Here is an 18,186-nt window from a genome sequence, read left to right as displayed (position 1 = left end):
TGTTTACCGAAAAGTTCATTTGTGTGTAATCCATATGACATGTATACATATTCGGTTGAAAGTTGAGTATGATGGCAAATACATCCGCGTAAAATGAAGCTATTTGTAAAACCGTCAAGAGTGAGATGCGTTGGAATCCAGACCTTCTGTTGGCTGCGGCACTAGGGACGTTGGATTGACCCCAGTCTCCACCTATCAGACATGATAATGCGGGACTGAGGGGGCGTGTTTGACGAGAGCTTCGTTTCCCTTGGAGTTGCTGGTCCATTTCATAGCCTCAGCAATTAGCCACTGTCCTTTTAAAACTGAGACAACATGGCAACCGCGGCGAGTCGATATTATAGCGAGGAGGGTAGGGCGACCAAAAGACAGAAAACCGACGGAATGTCAACGGTGAGCAGCTTGATGATGTACAGTATATGCGATTTGGACTGCTCGCACGACTGCGACCGCGCCAGCTGCTAAAATATGAACGCAGCTTCCCAAAGACCGTCTTAAATTGTTCCCTTTTTTAACTTCCAGCTGTAACTAGCCTATCCTATTCTTCTGCGTTGTGATGCAAATTAATATTCTGCACCCCAAATTGCCCACTCGGTTGTGATATTTACGTCGAAATGGCGACGTTTCTGAGGTTTGCCCCCGCTGGGCCTACCCGAAGCTCGGCTTTGTTCTCGCACCGGTAGTACGTAACCGTAGCTTCTCCATGACTTACAACGTTTGTTATAGCGTAAATGCCCCTACAGTCTTTCAACCCCCCAAAAATATATATAATAATGTCTTGACACCCCATGTTTTTAAATTTAGCCGTTCAAACATATTGCTTTTCAAATGAAAACGGGGCTTTTTAAATACACATCCATACCACATGGAGACTCACACTCACGTGATCCCTTTAGGTTCAATATGGCGCCGAGGTGATCAATGTGGCATGTGAACCCAGAATGATTCTCAGCTCAACATTTCAGAAATCACATTCACGTTTTTGTCTCTTTGAAACTCAATATTCGTGTTTGTGGAGATTAAAAGCCTAGTGGCAATATTTTGACTGTATAGTGTGTGACACTTGACTGAAGCTAACTGTCAGTTTCTGTGATAGGGCTATGAAGACCCTCACAAGACCCTTCCGTCCATAGTGGTGCACGTCCGAGGCCTGGTTGATGGTGTTACGGAGTCAGACCTGATGGAGGCCCTGCAAGAGTTTGGAACCATCAGGTGAAGAAACCGTGGATCAAATGTCTGTTGTTTTGATCGAGGAAATGTGATTTACCTTTGTTAACTACCCTGTCCACCATCTGCGGTTATACTGTTTCTTAAAATGTTCACAATATTGCACAGAAATGGACAATATTTTACTTTATTTTAACTGTTTTGTTAAGCGCTTTGTTACAGCTGCAGCTGTTGTGAAAGCGCTATATAAATCAGCATGTATTGTATTGTATAATATTTATTATTACTATTCCTGATAGGTGCGGTTTGTAGTGGAAGTCAAGGCAAAGATTTTCTAGACAATATTATGTTCTATGCGGCTCAACAATGTTCTTCTGATTGATATTGCATTAGTGGAATAGAAATTAAGCAGCAACATCCACGTTTTTCAATCAACATCGGGGGTGGCCATTTTTCCACTTGTCGCCACCTGTAAATGACATCACAGTGCCAAGGGGCTTCGGTAACGACCAATCAAGACTGACCTATTTTCTGCGTTTGAGCCATGATTGGTCGTCACCTGAAATGCTGTATTAACACTGGTCCGTTTTTTTGTACAAACCTGCCACTGATACTCAAAAATATGTTTGCACTTTTCTTACAAGCTATGTAGTGCTAATGCCCAAGAAGCGTCAGGCGCTGGTGGAGTATGAGGACATGAACGGCTCGTCCACGGCGGTAACTTACGGCGCTGACAACCAGGTGTACATCGCCAACCACCCGGCCTTCGTCAACTACTCCACCAGCCAGAAGATCTCTAGGCCAGGTGACTCTGATGACTCGAGGAGCGTCAACAACATACTGCTGCTCACCATCATGAACCCCATCTATCCCATCACCACGGTGAGTGAGTCCAAATAAAAGATTTGACGCAATCTCTGCTCCCTCTATAGCAGATCTTTTGCTCTACAGGAGGTACTCTACACCATCTGCAACAACTGTGGCCCTGTTCACAGAATTGTCATCTTTAGGAAGAATGGTGTGCAAGCCATGGTGGAATATCCTTTCGAAGAGTTGAATAATAATATTTATAGATAATAATTATAAAAATAGCAGACCCAGAAGGCTGCTTACTAAAAGTATTGGGGGGGTCTAATTATGTTTACATTTTTTATTTTTTCACCTAATTGCAAAAATGTTCCCACCCCGAATTGCTGGGCACAATTGACACCTTAACTTCTATTTTACATTTGACTCTGTGCAAAGCGCCCAGCGAGCCAAAGCATCTCTCAACGGAGCCGACATCTACTCTGGATGCTGCACGCTGAAGATCGAATACGCCAAGGTACAGCCGGTGGACTCCATGCTGGAAGTGTGTGTCCTCAAAATACAGGTTATTTTATTGTGCTTTGTTCCCTCAGCCTACTCGGTTGAATGTGTTCAAGAATGATCAGGACACTTGGGACTACACCAATCCCAATTTGGGTGGACCAGGTAACAACTCACACACACTACGTGTACAAACTCGTGCATCACAACATCACCGCCACCGAGCGTTACCCAAGTAGTCCCCCACATGATGTGGTCACACAGCAGAGGGCACCTCCATATCTTCAACACAAAACACTGTTGTGATATCAGTGGAGTAGAAACCCACAATTAGCCTGCGACTATGGCAGGAATGTTTTGCGGAAACTGCAGCGTTTTACGTGTAGTTCGCAACTGGCGTTTTGCCATTGCCCGGTCAGTTCAACCAGCTTGAACAATGTTAACGGCGTACCTCTGTTGCTTAGAGTCACTCGTGGATAGTCGAACGTACCGACAGACCCAACACTAAAAAGCTGCTGCATTGTAGGTTGAGGTGTTCATCAACAAAGTGACAGATTTGAATCCTAATAGAGGTGCATCAGTTAGTTGATGAAAACGTTTGATTACCAAACTAATCAATAACAGTTTTGATCATTGATTAGTCGTTTACAGGCCTTGTTTAGCTAAAGGTTGTCCAAATCCTCAGAATTTCTACTTCAACAGTAAATTCCGGCAATCAGATTTCTGTAGTCAACCATGAAAGCAGACAGAGACCAAGTGAATACATTGTTAAAACCAATCGCATTGCTGTAAATACATTTTCCATGAAAATTGTGACCCTTTTCAAATTTCCTGCGTCACTGCTTATTGATGAAAATACAAAGTGATATTTTTGTTTTTCTTGGTGCTTTGAGTAAAAAGAAGAAAACATTAAATCGTTTACGGTTGTAATTTCGTTTTTGAGCAACATTGATAGTCCGTTTTGTTTGCTGAACAGCCCTCGTGTCAGGTCTTGAAATTGTGGTTTAAGGTTTGAGGAACTATGGACTTGCAAGGTTCCACTATTTCAAATTTAGTGCGTATTATTATTATTATCATTATTATTTTTATCTCCCTCCTGTGTTATAGGTAAGAAGAAAACAAAAATATTTGACATGCATGCTTTTTGCTAGTTTTCATGTTCCACACAGTTGGTATGCATTCAGATGAAAAACGTTGCGTCTGCATTCTTATGCACACAGCCGCAGCTTGTCAAATGTGCACCTCAATCTTTTAATGTTCCCCCCCTGCTCCCAACCCCCTTGAGTCTTTTTCTGGAAACACAACTGATCCCCAACAGTTAGACTCGGGCGCAAACGCACTAAAGCCACAGAAAGGGAGTGGCAGACACACGCTGACATCACCGCCGCCACCTTGTGTTCTACACAGAGGACACAACCTCTCTCACACCTCCATCGGTCAAGACTCCATAGGATTTTATTCCCCCCCTCACTCACTGCTCCGCTCCGGAGCGCGACGAACAGCGCACATGTGTAGAAGGCGCCGAGCTACGCTTGGTCCCAGACACACCGAGGTGCTCCAAAAGCTTCAACACCACACCCCCCACCACCACCACCTCCAATCATCATCACCCACCACCACCCCCACCCCAAAATGGATGCTGACACCACTGAGGACAACACACCCACCCAAAACAGACAAAAAGGCCACACTGATGCGCCAACACCACCACACACCGCAACTGATCCAAGCACGGAGAGCCGACTGATGAAGACACTGCTGACAACACCAGAACAGAACACGCAGGCCCATTTCTGCTGACTCAGCCATGTCCTTCTCTACATGCCTCCTTGTATCGATGCTTTGTCTCCCATCTTTCAGAGTCTAGAAGCTGGCTAGTTCCTCCCACGTGAGGCCATGTTGCCTCGGGGGCCGGCCTTCGTCCCTCCTTAAGCGGACTGTTCCAAAAAGGGAACGAAAAGGGGGACCTGCCTGAAAATGGGACCGGGCGGCGCTCGTTAAGACGCCAAGGTGGCCAGTTGTATCTATCTCCCTCCGCAAAAGAGGCTATGGGTGTGCGATGAAATGAGTAGTGGAGTGGTGAAGCCACCGCACCCTTCCTTCCTCTGTGTGTGCTCTTGCAGTAAGTAACACGAGAAGCCTCCTCAGCACCCAACATGGCCACACCTCACTTTTTTTTACACTCTGCGGACCACCAACCACTTCAGTGTTCAGAATCCTCCCGACACCACGTGTCAAGCTTGTAGCTGAGGTGCTGGAAGGGAGGGCCTCATCCAGGCTCTTGCCACACTGCTTTCCTGCCAGTTTAACTTAATCAACCCCCACTCCCTCTCCCACCCATTGTGCTAACCTTGCGAGCATAAATCATGGCCTCCTCTCTGAATGTGTGTCATTATTGTGCACCCGTGCAGATGGCGACCTGGATGGCAATGGGAGCAACGCAGGTGTGTTTACTTTCTCCAAAGTATAGTATTGGTTTTGCCCTTGAGTGACAGTTTGAACTCACCCCTTGCATACATCGTCAACCCATCAGTGTGCCGACTCCACGATGAGTGTTAAAGCTACCTGCCGTTTCGAAAGTGGACAGTTATATACATGGTGAACTGGTTGTTTCCATATTGGGGGGTTTGTAGTTTCTTGTCACTCTCACATTGGTACACCCTGCAGTAGAGAGGTGAGCAGTGGCTCATTTACACGAGACGGGGAATCCTTGATCCTCGGGGTGTGTTGACTAAGGCATGACCCTGTATTTATTTAAACAGCGTTGGTGAGTGTTAGTGTTTTTGTTTGTGTTGCTATGTGTTAAGTCCCACTATGTGGCTGCTCCATATTTGATTTTTTTTTTCCCCCCTCAGACGAGATGGGTGCCAACCCCAACAAGCGTCAGCGCCAGCCTGCCCTCTTGGGTGACCACCCCCCGGAGTACAGTAAGTCAATCACATCCACAACGTGCATAAGGCACAATCCTCATCCTGTGTCTCCAAGCAATAGCTTTTGTCTGTCTTATCCAACATTTGGTGGTTACCACGGCTATGACGAGAGCTACGGCTCGTCGCCCTACGAGAGCCGCCGAATGGGACCTCCGATGAGGGCCCGCGGCAGTAGAAGCTACCAGCCCAACTATGGTCCCCCGCCACCACCTCCCGGCGAGTACGGGGCCCACGCAGACTCACCAGTGGTCATGGTCTACGGACTGGAGCCTGAAAAGATGAACGCCGACCGCGTCTTCAACATATTCTGTCTGTATGGCAACGTGGAGCGGGTCAGTACATATCTATTTGTCCATGCTGCACACATCGAACGTAGCATATTTGCACAGTATTTACACTGTAACGTAACCTCACAGGTCAAGTTCATGAAGAGCAAACCGGGTGCCGCCATGGTGGAGATGGGTGACTGCTATGCTGTGGACCGCGCCATCACGCACCTCAACAGCAACTTCCTGTTTGCGCAGAAGCTGAACGTGTGGTGAGTGGACGCTTGATCGTAGGCGAGAAGAGATCACATCATGCGAAACGTCCCACATGACCCCAAGCCTCTTGTTTCCGTGGACGCAGCGTCTCCAAGCAGCAGGCCATCGTGCCAGGCCAGTGCTATGAGCTGGAGGACGGCTCCAGCAGCTTCAAGGACTTCCACGGTTCCAGGAACAATCGCTTCACGTCGCCCGAGCAGGCGGCGAAGAATCGCATACAGCACCCCAGCAACGTGCTGCACTTCTTCAACGCCCAGCCTGACGTGACCCCTGAGATATTCTCTCAGGTGGGGACCGAAACGTCATGACAGCCACGTTGGAAGAGTCTGCTCGATTCAGCTGTCGTGTTTCATTACAGATCTGTGAGGACCTCGGCGTCAAGTGCCCCGTCAACGTCAAAATGTTCACAGGCAAGAGTAAGATGTTGTCATTGAGAGAAAAATGGATCCGTAGAAAAACAAGTGCACTTGTTACACTCTAAATTACTCTGCTATAAATTTTACAATACATTTATTGTTGAGTTTACTTGAAAATATATCACTAATAAGTCATAATTACATTTCACATCTGTCAAGAGGCCCTGCAGTGAAAATATTTTGTAGGTAGCCAAATTTGTGTTTTAAATGTACTGAATTAGAATTTTTTTTTTAAATTTAAATTTAAAAACGAGACTTTTTTTTTTTTGTTGGGTCCATCACTTGTTGCAGGCAGATTTAGGTGCTGCACAGAAAAGGGACAGGCCGATTTAGCAGCAACTGGAAATCAGATCGCCCCCAAGCAAGCGTTGCTAAATTACCCCATGTTTGCAGTTCAGCATTCCGCACATTTGCCTGTTTTATTTATTTTTTTCCCTCCCTGAAACTGGCTGTGTCTGTAATCCTCTGGAAAAAGTATGACTAAAAGCTATATCCTATTTTGTGCTCGGGCTAATGCTGTATTAGTGCTTCAAATAAGGGGTGTGGGGGGGTAGCGAATAACTGATTTTGCCATCTTTTTATGTTGAGCTTTGCTAACTTTAGGCAAATGTAATAAGTCATTCGCTCACCAAATCTCATGGTGCTTCTAATATTTATTTTTTTTCTTCCTGTTTTCCTCCACCAGGTGGCGGTGCTCCGAGCGACCGTAGCGCTTCCGGGCTACTGGAGTGGGAATCAATCAATGATGCCATGGAAGCACTGGCCTTGATGAACCACTACCAGATGAAGAACGCAAGTATGTGATGCACCACTTTTTCCCCACCTCACTTATGCCAAGTAGTTAGTACTTTTCGCCAATTCCCAACTTTTCCTTGTTTTAGCCGGTCCTTACCCATACACCCTCAAGCTGTGTTTCTCCACCGTTCAACACGGCAACTGCTGAAGACGCTTTGGGGTTTCAAGTTGGCATGGTGCAGTTTGTGCGAGGGTGGAAAATGTTTTAAGTGTCGCAGTAACAATATCGAGGTTTGAAGCTGTCTTTTTGCTTTTGCTTTCTGCTCATGGTGAGTCGATTGATTTTAGGGTTGACGGCGTTCTTTTCACGATGGTGAATTGGAGCTTTTATTTTGACACTTGAATTTTTATGTAGTAATGTCATAGTTTTGTTGTAAGAAAATAAAACAAATACTAAAAGTGTGGTGCGTTGTGTTGTCAAATTATTTGAAAGTCCAAAGATTAAATTTAACATAGAATTTACATCTGACAATGCAAGCACACTACAAGCCAACACAAATAGCTTTTATGTTTACTGATATAGTGGACAGTATTATCACCAAGTCATTATTTTAATTCAACACAATTTGATTTTAATGAATGGCTCCATCTTGTCTCACTTTAGTTGAAGGAAAAGGCTCATTCATCTTCAATGATTTATCCCTGTTTTTAACGTATAAAAATGTAACCTTGTGTCTTAAGTGGCTCCCTTCCATTTTTGCAGACTTTTTAGTCTTGGAATGTATGCAGTTCATTCAAATTCCTAAAATGTATTTGCTCACCTTTTTTTTTTTTTTGTGCATCTCTCACAGCTGCTTAGAAAATGTGGTTTAATGGGCAACTGTTTTGGTGAGTGTTTATAGAAACAGTTGAGAGGTACTACAATAAATAAATGTTGCCACCAAAATAATTTTCAGGCTTTTTTCCCCATGTTACCCTCAGCAAATAAGTGAATTTGCAAATGCTGAATCACGAATATGCAAATAGGTGCATTGTTGTGAAAATGCTACTGTATACGTTCGAATGAATTTGCCAGTCAAAAATGTTTACAGTATTCCACATTGGCAGTTCCATCCGGGAGCATGTTTGTAGAGTGGCTGTTTCCCAGCGTGGAGGTTGGTGGTTCGATTTCTTTCATTTACCCCAGTTTTGACAGTTTTGTTCAATTTTAGAACATGCAGAACTACCTCAACTAGTCAACATGCTACAACCTTTTTTGGAACATCTTTATATTTGTAAAAATATGGACATAATTTTGCATGGAAATATTTTTTAACATAGTATATACCTTTTTTTTTTAAATGTTACATGAAAATGCGTTTACAAAAAATAATTTTCATCATATTTGTTTTCAACATTTCTTTTTAGGTTGGCATGGTTGGCGACTGGTTAGCACGTCCACCTCACAGAGCGGAGGTGCAGCGTTCACTTCCGGCATTCCTGTGCGGAGTTTGCATCTCCAATGTGACCCGGAGAATATCCTCAGAGGCACGGGGAGCATGCCTGTGAGTGTATTCTCCGGAGTATCCCGGTTTCCTCCCATATTCCAAAAACATGCGTGTCAGGTTAACGGAACACTAAATTGTCCCGAGGTGTGATTGTGTGCACCTTCTGCCTGATGACAGCTGGGATTGGCTCCAGCACGCCCGCGACCCTCGTGAAGAAAATCATATCAGAAAATGGAAGGATGGATGAAATTCCTTTTAAGAGCTTATTTTTTTATTGACCTTTTTTATTGACCAACTATTATAATCTGTGGGAAAACAAAATCTTTAAAAAAAATTCTCAAGTAATTTCTTTAAAAATATATTTTCTTATTGGAACCCTACAAGTTTTTGTCAAAAATGTAAAACTTTATTTTTGTTTCTCGTTTGACAAGCAAAACAAAATTTATAACACGTTTTCTATAAAAAGGGGGAAAAAGGGTTGTAATCAGATAACGGTTTTTTCTTGATTTTATGCAAAATGTGACTTATTTTTCATGAAAGATAAAGACTTTTCAAAACGATAGCCCTTCTCTTCAAAATATGCAAGTTTCCAATGTGCCCCGTTCAGCATGTAAACTGAATTTAACATTCAGTGTCTTCTTTTTTGTCAGGACCCCCCCCCCCCCCCCCCCCGTCCCCCCTGCCTGCACCGTGAACAATTTTGCACCGCCCCTTTTCCTTTGTACGTTCTTTCCCCGTCTCCGTCTCTCTCTTTTTTTTTTTTACTGCGTGGGACTCTCACTCTTTTTTGACGTCAATGCACCACGCACGCACAAATAAGAGACGGCCACTTTCCCGATTGTGGCTTTAATCAGGATGCCTCTGCCCAAGCGCCTGCGGTCGATCAAAAACGAGTTCATCCTCTTCGCGGCTCCGCTCCTTCTGCTGCCACTGCCGCTCGTCATTGGCACGTCGGTATGTTATTATGCATTATTATCATTCCCTTACCGATTAATGTATTAACGCAATGCTAAAATGACGTCGAAGTCCTCATTGATTCTCCTTGACTCGTGTGGCATATGTTGAACTTGCACCTGTTGCTCATGTATTCACGAAAATCCACGAGAACGCGACTTGGTGTTACAAACCGTGATTTTAACATAGCGGGGCTTTTTTTTCCCCAGCGTGGGAATCCTCACGCGTCCACGCTGTGACGCACACGCATGTTGTGATAAAGGCTAAAAATCACGAGCTGCTTGTGCGTATTTGTGAACCAAAGAATTCTGCCCCTAAGTGATAGCCTGATAGCTCATCATCATCATCAACAACAAAAATAAATCAGCCAAAGTCCTGATAAACACTCATCAACACCCTTTGGACCATGGTATCGTTGAATTATGTAAGAGCAGATGTTAATGCTGAGATCTTTGATATGACAGGAAGCGGCATGCGCCTATGTGATCATCCTCATGGCGGTGTACTGGTGCACAGAGGTCCTCCCGCTGGCAGTGACGGCTTTGCTCCCTGCCCTCCTCTTCCCGCTCTTTGGCGTCATGGAGTCCCAGAGTGTAAGTGAAATCTGGCCTTTTGATGTTGTTGGTTTTTTTTTTTGCTTTTTTTTTAACACACTGACTTCGGAAAGTTCTTTAAGTCAGAAACCCAAAAGATGAGTTTTTCCCTTCAGTGTGAGCCAGACAATCAAGCAACGCGTCTACAAAGAGATCCCTGCCGGTGTTTGTTGAGTTTTTGAAAAGAGCCGAAAGTGCCGCTGGTCACAATGTCCTGAGCATCTGACCGTCCCTAACCCAGGTTGCTCCAGCATGTTCTTTGTCTTGCTGGAGCATCACTTCTCTCCTGAAGTGGCTCCATGTGATTTTGTTTGAAGTACCCCAAGCGCAATCTTGCCATCCATCCGAGAGATTTTCATTCAACTGCCTTCAGGTGTGCATGCAGTACCTGAAAGACACCAACCTGTTGTTTGTGGGCGGTCTGATGGTAGCCGTGGCCGTGGAGCACTGGAACCTGCACAAGCGCATCGCCCTGAGGGTGCTCCTGTTAGTCGGTGTGCGTCCGGCACTGTGAGTTGCATCAAGCGTCCTTTTTCCACTGCGGGGGAACGTATTTTTTCCCCGTTTGATGGCTTGTTCACGACAAGTCCTCAAATGCAGGGTTTCTCAAAATACATGGGTCAAAACAGACATTTTTCCAAACAGCAACTAAACATAACGACAAACTACATTGGCCAATTTTTTTCAAGAAAAGTCATGAAGTGATGAATAAAAATTATGATTCTTAAAAAAGTAAAATCATTAGAACAGTTATATTTCCTGAGATAAAGTCCTAATCTTATTACTATTATTAATATTGTTAACCCTTTCGTGCACCCTTTAACCTGAAAATTGATCATCTGACCACTGTAGTAACCGCTGTCCCTGAAAGGGTTAACAACCAAATATCAAAAGGAAAACTTAATTCTCGTAATATTATACCTTTTGAGAGAAAGATGACTCGAGCATCCAGTTGATATTTTGACCTTTGTCGGCAGGCTGATGCTGGGCTTCATGGGCGTGACGGCCTTTTTGTCCATGTGGATCAGCAACACGGCCACCACAGCCATGATGGTGCCCATCGTCCAAGCCGTCCTGGAGGAGCTCAACAACAGCGATGCGCAGATGCCCGCCATCCTGAGCTCGGATGTGGCCCAGGCGTCGGAATTGAGCGACAAGCAGCAGAAACAGACAGAGGCGGCAGGTGAGAGGATGCCGGACCTTTCGGGTACCGTGTTTTTGAGTTGCTCTTCTCAGATTCTCATCTCGTGGTTGAAGGCGCTGTGGTGGTGACTTTCTTGGACAGCGCCGTTGAGGTGAACCGGCAGAAGGAGGCAGCGGAAAGACGGAAGATGTGCAAAGGGATGACCCTTTGCGTCTGCTACGCCGCCAGCATCGGCGGCACCGCTACGCTGACGGGGACTGGTCCCAACTTGGTGCTCAACGGACAAATGAGCCAGTGGGTGTTGGGTCTGATGGGTGGAGGGCAGTTGCGGACTGTGCGTTTTGTATCTGAGCCTTCAGTGGCGACTTAATCCATCTCCAAATACTCCTACGACCATGTTGCAGCTATAGACGCGATCAATATGATACAAAAAGGCAAAATAACCCGCGCACAGCAGCAGCAATAACCCAAGCAATCGGAGAGAGGATGGAGAAATACGGGTGTTCATGTCGGTCAGCGAGCTGGGCCTTTTGACGAATGACGGCCGCCCACCCTGCGGTGGTTGATGAGTGGACGGATACTTGAATCATCTTATGAGGGAACTTAATGTGAACTATGATTTTCAGGCATGAACCGAAGCTAAATCTAATCATTGCCTTCAGAATATTTCCTGAAAACGGCGACGTGATCAATTTCGCCTCCTGGTTCGGATTCGCCTTCCCCAACATGATCCTTATGCTGATGCTGGCGTGGGTGTGGCTACAGTTCGTCTTCATTGGATTCAAGTGAGTGAAAGGACGCTAAGAAAGCACACGGCGGAGCAAGGGGACTGAACGTAGAGGCATTTTCGTTTCCCAGCTTCAAGAAGACGTGGGGCTGCAATGCTGAAAAGACGGAGAAGGAAGTGGCCGCCTATGAAGTGATCCGAGGGCAGCATCGTCGGCTGGGGCCCATGTCCTTTGGCGAGCTCAGCGTCCTGGGTCTCTTCATTCTGCTAGTGGTCCTGTGGTTCTCCAGGGACCCCGGCTTTATGCACGGCTGGGCCACGGACATCTTCAACTCCAAAGCAGAGTACCCAACCTTTTCCCCTCCTCCTCTAATAACATTTTGCGCTGTATTTTCACAGACAGTGCACCACCTGCGCCATGGAGCGAAGGTCCTTGGACTACCAGGATATTTAGTGAGGCGCAGCGCAGTCTGCCAAATTCCCAAGCATGATAACCTGAACTTGCCCCGACCCAAAAATGAAGATGTGCCAGTTTTTACGGCGAGCAAACGTGCACCTGTCTATGAAAATAGGGCCTGGTTTGTCTTGAAGTCACCCTCATAAGACATTACCTTCCACTCAGGTATGTCACAGACGCCACTGTGGCCATCTTTGTCGCCATCCTCCTCTTTGTCCTGCCGTCCAAACTTCCACATTTCTGCCCATGGAGGACACAAAGTTTTGACACAGGTTGGTCCCTCAAAAAGGTTTTTGTTGTGCAATGACTCAAAACTAACACTTGATTCATTCTGTAGCGTCCCATCAGACGTCCAGCTCAGCTCCGCGTCTGCTCACCTGGAAGGTGGTCCAGAAGAAATTACCATGGGGAATCGTGCTTCTCCTTGGTGGTGGTTTTGCTTTGGCCAAAGGGAGTGAGGTATGGGGGTTTGGGGGGCAATGGGGAGGTTAGGGTTCGACCTCAGAAAAGTCTGAAGCGCTATATTAGCAAGGATGCTAGTGCTAACACAACATGTGACTTCATCTATCTACCTACTGTACTTACGATCACCTGTCCATCCTTCTAACTCACTACCTACCCACTTGATCTGTCTGTTGCTCCATTGATCAGTCCATCTACTGACCTACAGTATCTGTCAAAAAATTCACTCACTACCACTTAATCCACCGTTGTACCTGATCTCTGTTGGTGAATTGTTCAGTCTGCTGACCAACCAATTTACGTAATCGGTGGGTTGGTTCCGTGGTGCGCCTACATTGCCGACCAAATTACTCACCGAGCTGTAGGTCTACTTTACTATCTATTCTCTGTCAGTCTACCCTTCTAACTACTTACTATGTGCCTGTCTGACCACCTACCAAACTGTCCGTTGGTCCCTAAATCCACCTTTGTACTTAACTACCTATCTACCTAGCTACCTACCTAGATACTATGAATCAGCCATTGAACAAGTCTTCATGCTCACTGTCTTTGTACCCTTTGATCGGTCTGTCACTTTGCCTACCAACCCATTACCGACTGCCTTACCTAAGTAACTACTTACCGACACTTCCATCCACTTATCTGCCTTCAAACCTAACCTGTCAGTTAGTTTGTCCAGCTTCTTAAACAGAATATCCGCTGTCTTGTCAGTTGGAGGCCCTCCGCCGACCAACAGGCCATCTGAAGTTATCTGTCTGTTGGGCCATTTGCCCCCTACATAGCTAGCTAGATAGCTACCCTGCCTTCCGCCTACCTTTACATCCGTTCAACGGCCAACCTATCAGTCACTCTGTCAATACGTCCATCTGTCTGTCTATCCACCGATATACTTAATCTGTCTCTCTGTTTATTGATTGCTCAGCCATCGGCCTGTCTGTCAATCGGTCTCCCTATCAACCTATGGCCCGTCTCGCCCATCTACCGTCAATGGGCACTCTGTCCAACCAACAACTAACTTCACCCGTCTGTTAGCAGAGTATGCAGTATACATGCCACATTGTTTTCTGCAAGCTTCAAATACCAAAACATTTCCTTTCATTTCTAATACCATGAAAGTCCCAATTCATTGCGGACATTCGTTTAGCCACGTGGCCACCCACCATTTGTGTATGTTCTTTTCAGGTATCAGGACTTTCACGGTGGATGGGAGATCAAATGAGCCCTTTGCAAAGCATTCCACCTTGGGCGATCTCCATTATCCTGTGCCTTCTCATTGCCACCTTCACAGAGTGCGCCAGCAACGTGGCCACTGCGACGCTCTTCCTGCCCATCTTAGCATCATTGGTGAGCAATAGCGAAACAAAACAACAAGAGATGGTCTGGTGAAAAGAAAACAGCATTTGGTTCAGCGAGGTGAAGTGCCTCTTTTTCAGCCGATTTCCCCCAATGGGAGTCCGGTATTCAAATTCCTCCCAGTGAGAGTCAGCCCATTCGCCGCCTGTTTTGTTACCGGTTCAGATGCTCATTCAAGCTGAATGTGTTTAGTGCCGTTCCCTGGGGGCCCCCTCCTCACATGCGTAACTTGCCAACACACAATTTCAGCTCCTGGGCCACCCCGCCACGGGCTGAAGAATGGCATTACTGTGCACCCTGGTCGAGGACTGCTAGCGAACGCCAATGAGCCGGATTGCGAAAGACAATACCGGGCAACAAGAAAAGAGAAGGTCCTCAGTTACACGCAGCTGAGAGTGAATGGGGTGGGAGAAAGTGATAGCTTCCGCTGAAAGAAATCATTTGCACAAGCTTTATAAAGTAAAAATTCGCAATCATAAACTGTGAGGATTCTCACCAGATGGAAGTACCTCTACAAAAAAAGTTGGAAGTATTCATAGTTATTGAAGCTCGACATCTCTGCCGGTGGGGGGCCTTTTTGAATAATGATCAAACATAGACATTTGGTCACGTTTTGACCTTGTGGAGCAGACTTATCACAGATTCATATTTTATGGCGCATAATCAAACTTCACTCCCATGCTCCTCCCAATTGCAGCGGCAGAAACTCAATAACCTTGCAGTATCGCATCGACCATCTGGCTAGTTTACAAATTTGGTATCAAGCAAACAAACTCTTATCGAAAAGGTTTTTCATCGAAGGACATTTGGGAATGGACAAAATGAGCCAAAACATTTTCCGTAATCTTGAGACTTTCGTGTGCTTCTACTCAGGACAAACATGCTTGCCAAATTTCATGTTGCCAACTTAAATTGGCTTTGAGGGCAGGACCCTCGCCCCACGCAAATAAATAAATAAAACCATGCGCTACTCACCCACAATTAATAAAATTGAAAATATGTGGCTCAAATTGGTCATAAATGGGGGGGGGAACAACTTATGGGTAATCTTTGAAGGAACTTGAAATTGCTTAGTTCAACTTAAATGGCAGACTTTGGCATTGCTTCTTGATTTGTTTTTTGGGTAATTGTGATTGACCTCGATACCGAATTTTATGGAGCCAACTGAAACTGGTGTTGGAAACTACATTCAAAAACAAAAATGCAAATGATGATTTATTTGGCTCAAGGATCCACATTCATTGTTATGAAACAAAACAGATTTCTGTGGGGCCTGAAGCGTATACTGTAACAATGTCGACGGCCTAAATTTTGTCCAGTGTAAATACTAATCAACAACCCTCAACATATTACACACGATTCCGTTTGACAGCGTTTGGACTGCCTCACCCTTTGTTACGTTGCATCTTCGCATTGTTTCAATCTACTTTTACATCAGTCATAAATTCTACTTGTGAGGTTTTGAAAAATTAAGGTCCAGTATTATTTTGTGGGGGTTTTTGTGTGTGTGTTTTGTTCTTGTGGTTTTAGCAACCCCCTTCATTGTTGAATTCGCTTGATGTAGGTCAATCATTTCAAGTCCAGTCCTTGTCTTCTCACATGCAATGAGAACCGCTCTTGAAGGGTTCAATGGCATGTTGCTGGCCACAACCTATGAATCAGTGCGGCCACAATTCCAATGAAGGGCTGTTACCTATTTGTATTTTAAGAAGCAGAAATTACTGTGCCCTTGTGAAGTGCCATGCTCGCAGAGTCATGTTTGCAGGCTGCTATTATTGCTAGCAATGTTCCACGTATCTAATTTCAGATGCCGTGAGTCAGCCCTGACTTTGCAGGAATCCCGTCTAAATTATGCCCGTCTCATGAGAGTTTGCTCTCCTGCGGTTACCTGCTGACGTCGAGGAAAGGATTCAAGTTGATCCTTGTTTGATTCCGCAGTCGCAGTCCATCGGAATCAACCCGCTGTACGTCATGGTGCCTTGTACCCTGAGTGCCTCCTTCGCCTTCATGTTGCCCGTGGCCACGCCGCCCAACGCCATTGTTTTCTCCTACGGATACCTCAAGGTTTCAGACATGGTGGGTGTGCTCCGTTGGCCTCGGTTCGTCGGGACCACGATGGAACTCGCATAGCTAACCAGTCAAATGATCGACTTGTCTGTCACTCTCTCACCGAGTCTTTGTATCTCCGTCCGTCTTGTCTGTTCAACCTTTTCTCATCTTTCAGGCCAGGACTGGAATAGTCATGAACATCATTGGCATACTGTGCATCACACTGGCCATCAACACTTGGGGCCGAGCAATGTTTCACCTGGACACCTTTCCAACGTGGGCCAACGTGAGCGGGCCGTGACAGCGACTCGCAGTCTCCTGCTCTTCTGCTCTGAGCCACATCACGGTCTGACATGGTCTGCACAGCTGAGTCTCGCCACCCTGTTTATTTTCCAGTCCACACTCAAGCCTCGTGGATGATGAATCAGCAGTAAAGGGTAACAACGCCTTCATTTCTTCGAACACCATCACAAATGAGGTCTTCTCTGTCGCCAAAACACTTGGAAAGAATTGAAAAAGACATTTGAAACAGTGATATGTGACACTTTAAAATACGGATAAGGTTTGAATTAGAACTGACCCGAGCGCTGTAACAAAACATGTCACCAGAAGTAACAATTGAGCAAGAGACAGTGAATTGTTAAAAAAAAAAAAAAAAGCATTAAAAACAAATAACATTGACCAGATGTTAGAATGTTGCTGCTTAGCCATTCACACTCAAGTTATAACAGTCCACTACTAGTATTGCACATTTACATTGTTTACATGATGGATTTCTGTATACTACAAATTGACATTTTTAATTTTCGGCGGCTAAAGAATCGAAGTGTATGTGCCTCATGATCTAATTTATGTTGATGATCATTTGTACAATAGACAGCAAATAGATATATGGACTTTTACAGCAGATTTGACCTGAGAGAGGCTTCTTTTTGGCATTATTTCAGCTTTGGGAATCATTTTCTGAATCACATCAAGACTTGGGCCAAGATTCCCGTTTATTTTCAGATTCCAATCGATGCTGCATTTGCGGCATTTTGCAATAATGATTATTCGAGTATGCAATAATGAGTTATGTCTGATGTGCTGCTGTATATATATTTTTTCCTGAAGACGTTTTTGAATGTGACATTTATCAAAATAAAGTCTCAGTCTTTTTACTCGACATGATAAGTGGCGCTCCAGTGAGGTATTGGACCGATTTTCATTTTATATTTAATACAGAAGTGCAATTCAAGTGCATCAATAAAGGTTATCTTGTAATCCTTCTAATGCCATTCCTTGACGCTCAATAAACTCTGCCCAGGAACAAAAAGGATTTGACCAGTAGAAAAAAAAATCTGTTGAGCAATTGTGTTAGCTCAAATTTTGAAGCTTTGTAATGACTCACAAATTCTGTGAATTTTATAGAGGAAGTCATTTTAAAAAAAAAATACAGATAGCACAAGTACTGTAAGAATTTTTCATTAGAAACAAAGGGCGGAGGGGGGGGATCTATTTTTGTTGTGGTTTCAATAGATTTGTTCGATCAAGTAATACTTCCAATCATGAGAAAAGAACAAGAAACTCAATGTCCAAGGGGAAAAGCGATTCAAGTATGATACTGTAACCGTGGGGCAGTTCCAACTAAGCCTTATGAACTCTTGCCGACAGTAACGGGCCACACAAATGGATTATTTGACTGGAAAAAAAGGACTCTGTTGAGCAATTCTAGTCATCAACTCAATTTTTGTACTGAATAAAATATACCGGTAATTACATTATTACAAATATGCTGTGTGCAATTTTATGACCCCCTCCCCCAAAGAATTGATCTAACAAGGGGTAAGAACTAGTCACATGTTGTTTTCTCTTATATTAAT

At 44.8% G+C, this 18,186-nt stretch overlaps 2 protein-coding genes across 3 annotated transcripts; both read left to right on the top strand.

Annotated features, from left to right (window-relative positions):
- Window positions 1-227: 227 nt before the first annotated feature.
- Window positions 228-7,562, top strand: LOC147197259 (heterogeneous nuclear ribonucleoprotein L-like). Of its 2 annotated transcripts, none has more exons than XM_086125828.1 (14): window positions 228-393; window positions 1,097-1,212; window positions 1,812-2,049; window positions 2,119-2,206; window positions 2,397-2,491; window positions 2,568-2,640; window positions 4,887-4,919; window positions 5,331-5,404; window positions 5,495-5,737; window positions 5,822-5,943; window positions 6,033-6,234; window positions 6,306-6,363; window positions 7,049-7,159; window positions 7,245-7,562. In XM_086125828.1, the coding sequence occupies exons 1-14, from the start codon at window positions 316-318 to the stop codon at window positions 7,304-7,306; spliced, it is 1,593 nt and encodes a 530-aa protein (XP_085981954.1). In that variant the 5' UTR covers window positions 228-315; the 3' UTR covers window positions 7,307-7,562. The 2 variants fall into 2 exon arrangements, with proteins under 2 accessions (XP_085981954.1, XP_085981955.1); XM_086125829.1 differs by having other exon boundaries at window positions 229-393; window positions 6,306-6,357.
- Window positions 7,563-9,339: 1,777 nt separating this feature from the next.
- Window positions 9,340-17,592, top strand: LOC147197258 (Na(+)/citrate cotransporter-like). The gene is made up of 12 exons (XM_086125967.1): window positions 9,340-9,539; window positions 10,004-10,132; window positions 10,506-10,642; window positions 11,110-11,315; window positions 11,390-11,570; window positions 11,939-12,061; window positions 12,135-12,347; window positions 12,626-12,732; window positions 12,798-12,919; window positions 14,105-14,266; window positions 16,214-16,351; window positions 16,500-17,592. Exons 1-12 carry the CDS (start codon window positions 9,441-9,443, stop codon window positions 16,623-16,625), a joined length of 1,743 nt encoding a protein of 580 aa, XP_085982093.1. The 5' UTR covers window positions 9,340-9,440; the 3' UTR covers window positions 16,626-17,592.
- The last annotated feature ends 594 nt before the right edge of the window (window positions 17,593-18,186 follow it).

This window comes from Hippocampus guttulatus, chromosome 12 (assembly GCF_054856545.1).
Source record: "Hippocampus guttulatus isolate MCC_2025c chromosome 12, RoL_Hgut_1.0, whole genome shotgun sequence".
Taxonomy (NCBI): domain Eukaryota; kingdom Metazoa; phylum Chordata; class Actinopteri; order Syngnathiformes; family Syngnathidae; genus Hippocampus; species Hippocampus guttulatus.
This window is presented reverse-complemented; position numbering and strand designations above follow the sequence as displayed.

What these genes read in the sequence shown, in the direction of transcription:
- LOC147197259 (XM_086125828.1), top strand. Translation starts at nt 316, where the DNA reads ATGGCAACCGCGGCGAGTCGATATTATAGCGAGGAGGGTAGGGCGACC. An exon ending in TCCCAATTTGGGTGGACCAG is followed by an intron (nt 2,641 to 4,886) that starts GTAACAACTCAC and finishes GCACCCGTGCAG; the next exon opens with ATGGCGACCTGGATGGCAAT. An exon ending in CTACCAGATGAAGAACGCAA is followed by an intron (nt 7,160 to 7,244) that starts GTATGTGATGCA and finishes TCCTTGTTTTAG; the next exon opens with CCGGTCCTTACCCATACACC.
- LOC147197258 (XM_086125967.1), top strand. Translation starts at nt 9,441, where the DNA reads ATGCCTCTGCCCAAGCGCCTGCGGTCGATCAAAAACGAGTTCATCCTC. An exon ending in TTCGTCTTCATTGGATTCAA is followed by an intron (nt 12,062 to 12,134) that starts GTGAGTGAAAGG and finishes TTCGTTTCCCAG; the next exon opens with CTTCAAGAAGACGTGGGGCT. An exon ending in ACCTCAAGGTTTCAGACATG is followed by an intron (nt 16,352 to 16,499) that starts GTGGGTGTGCTC and finishes CTCATCTTTCAG; the next exon opens with GCCAGGACTGGAATAGTCAT.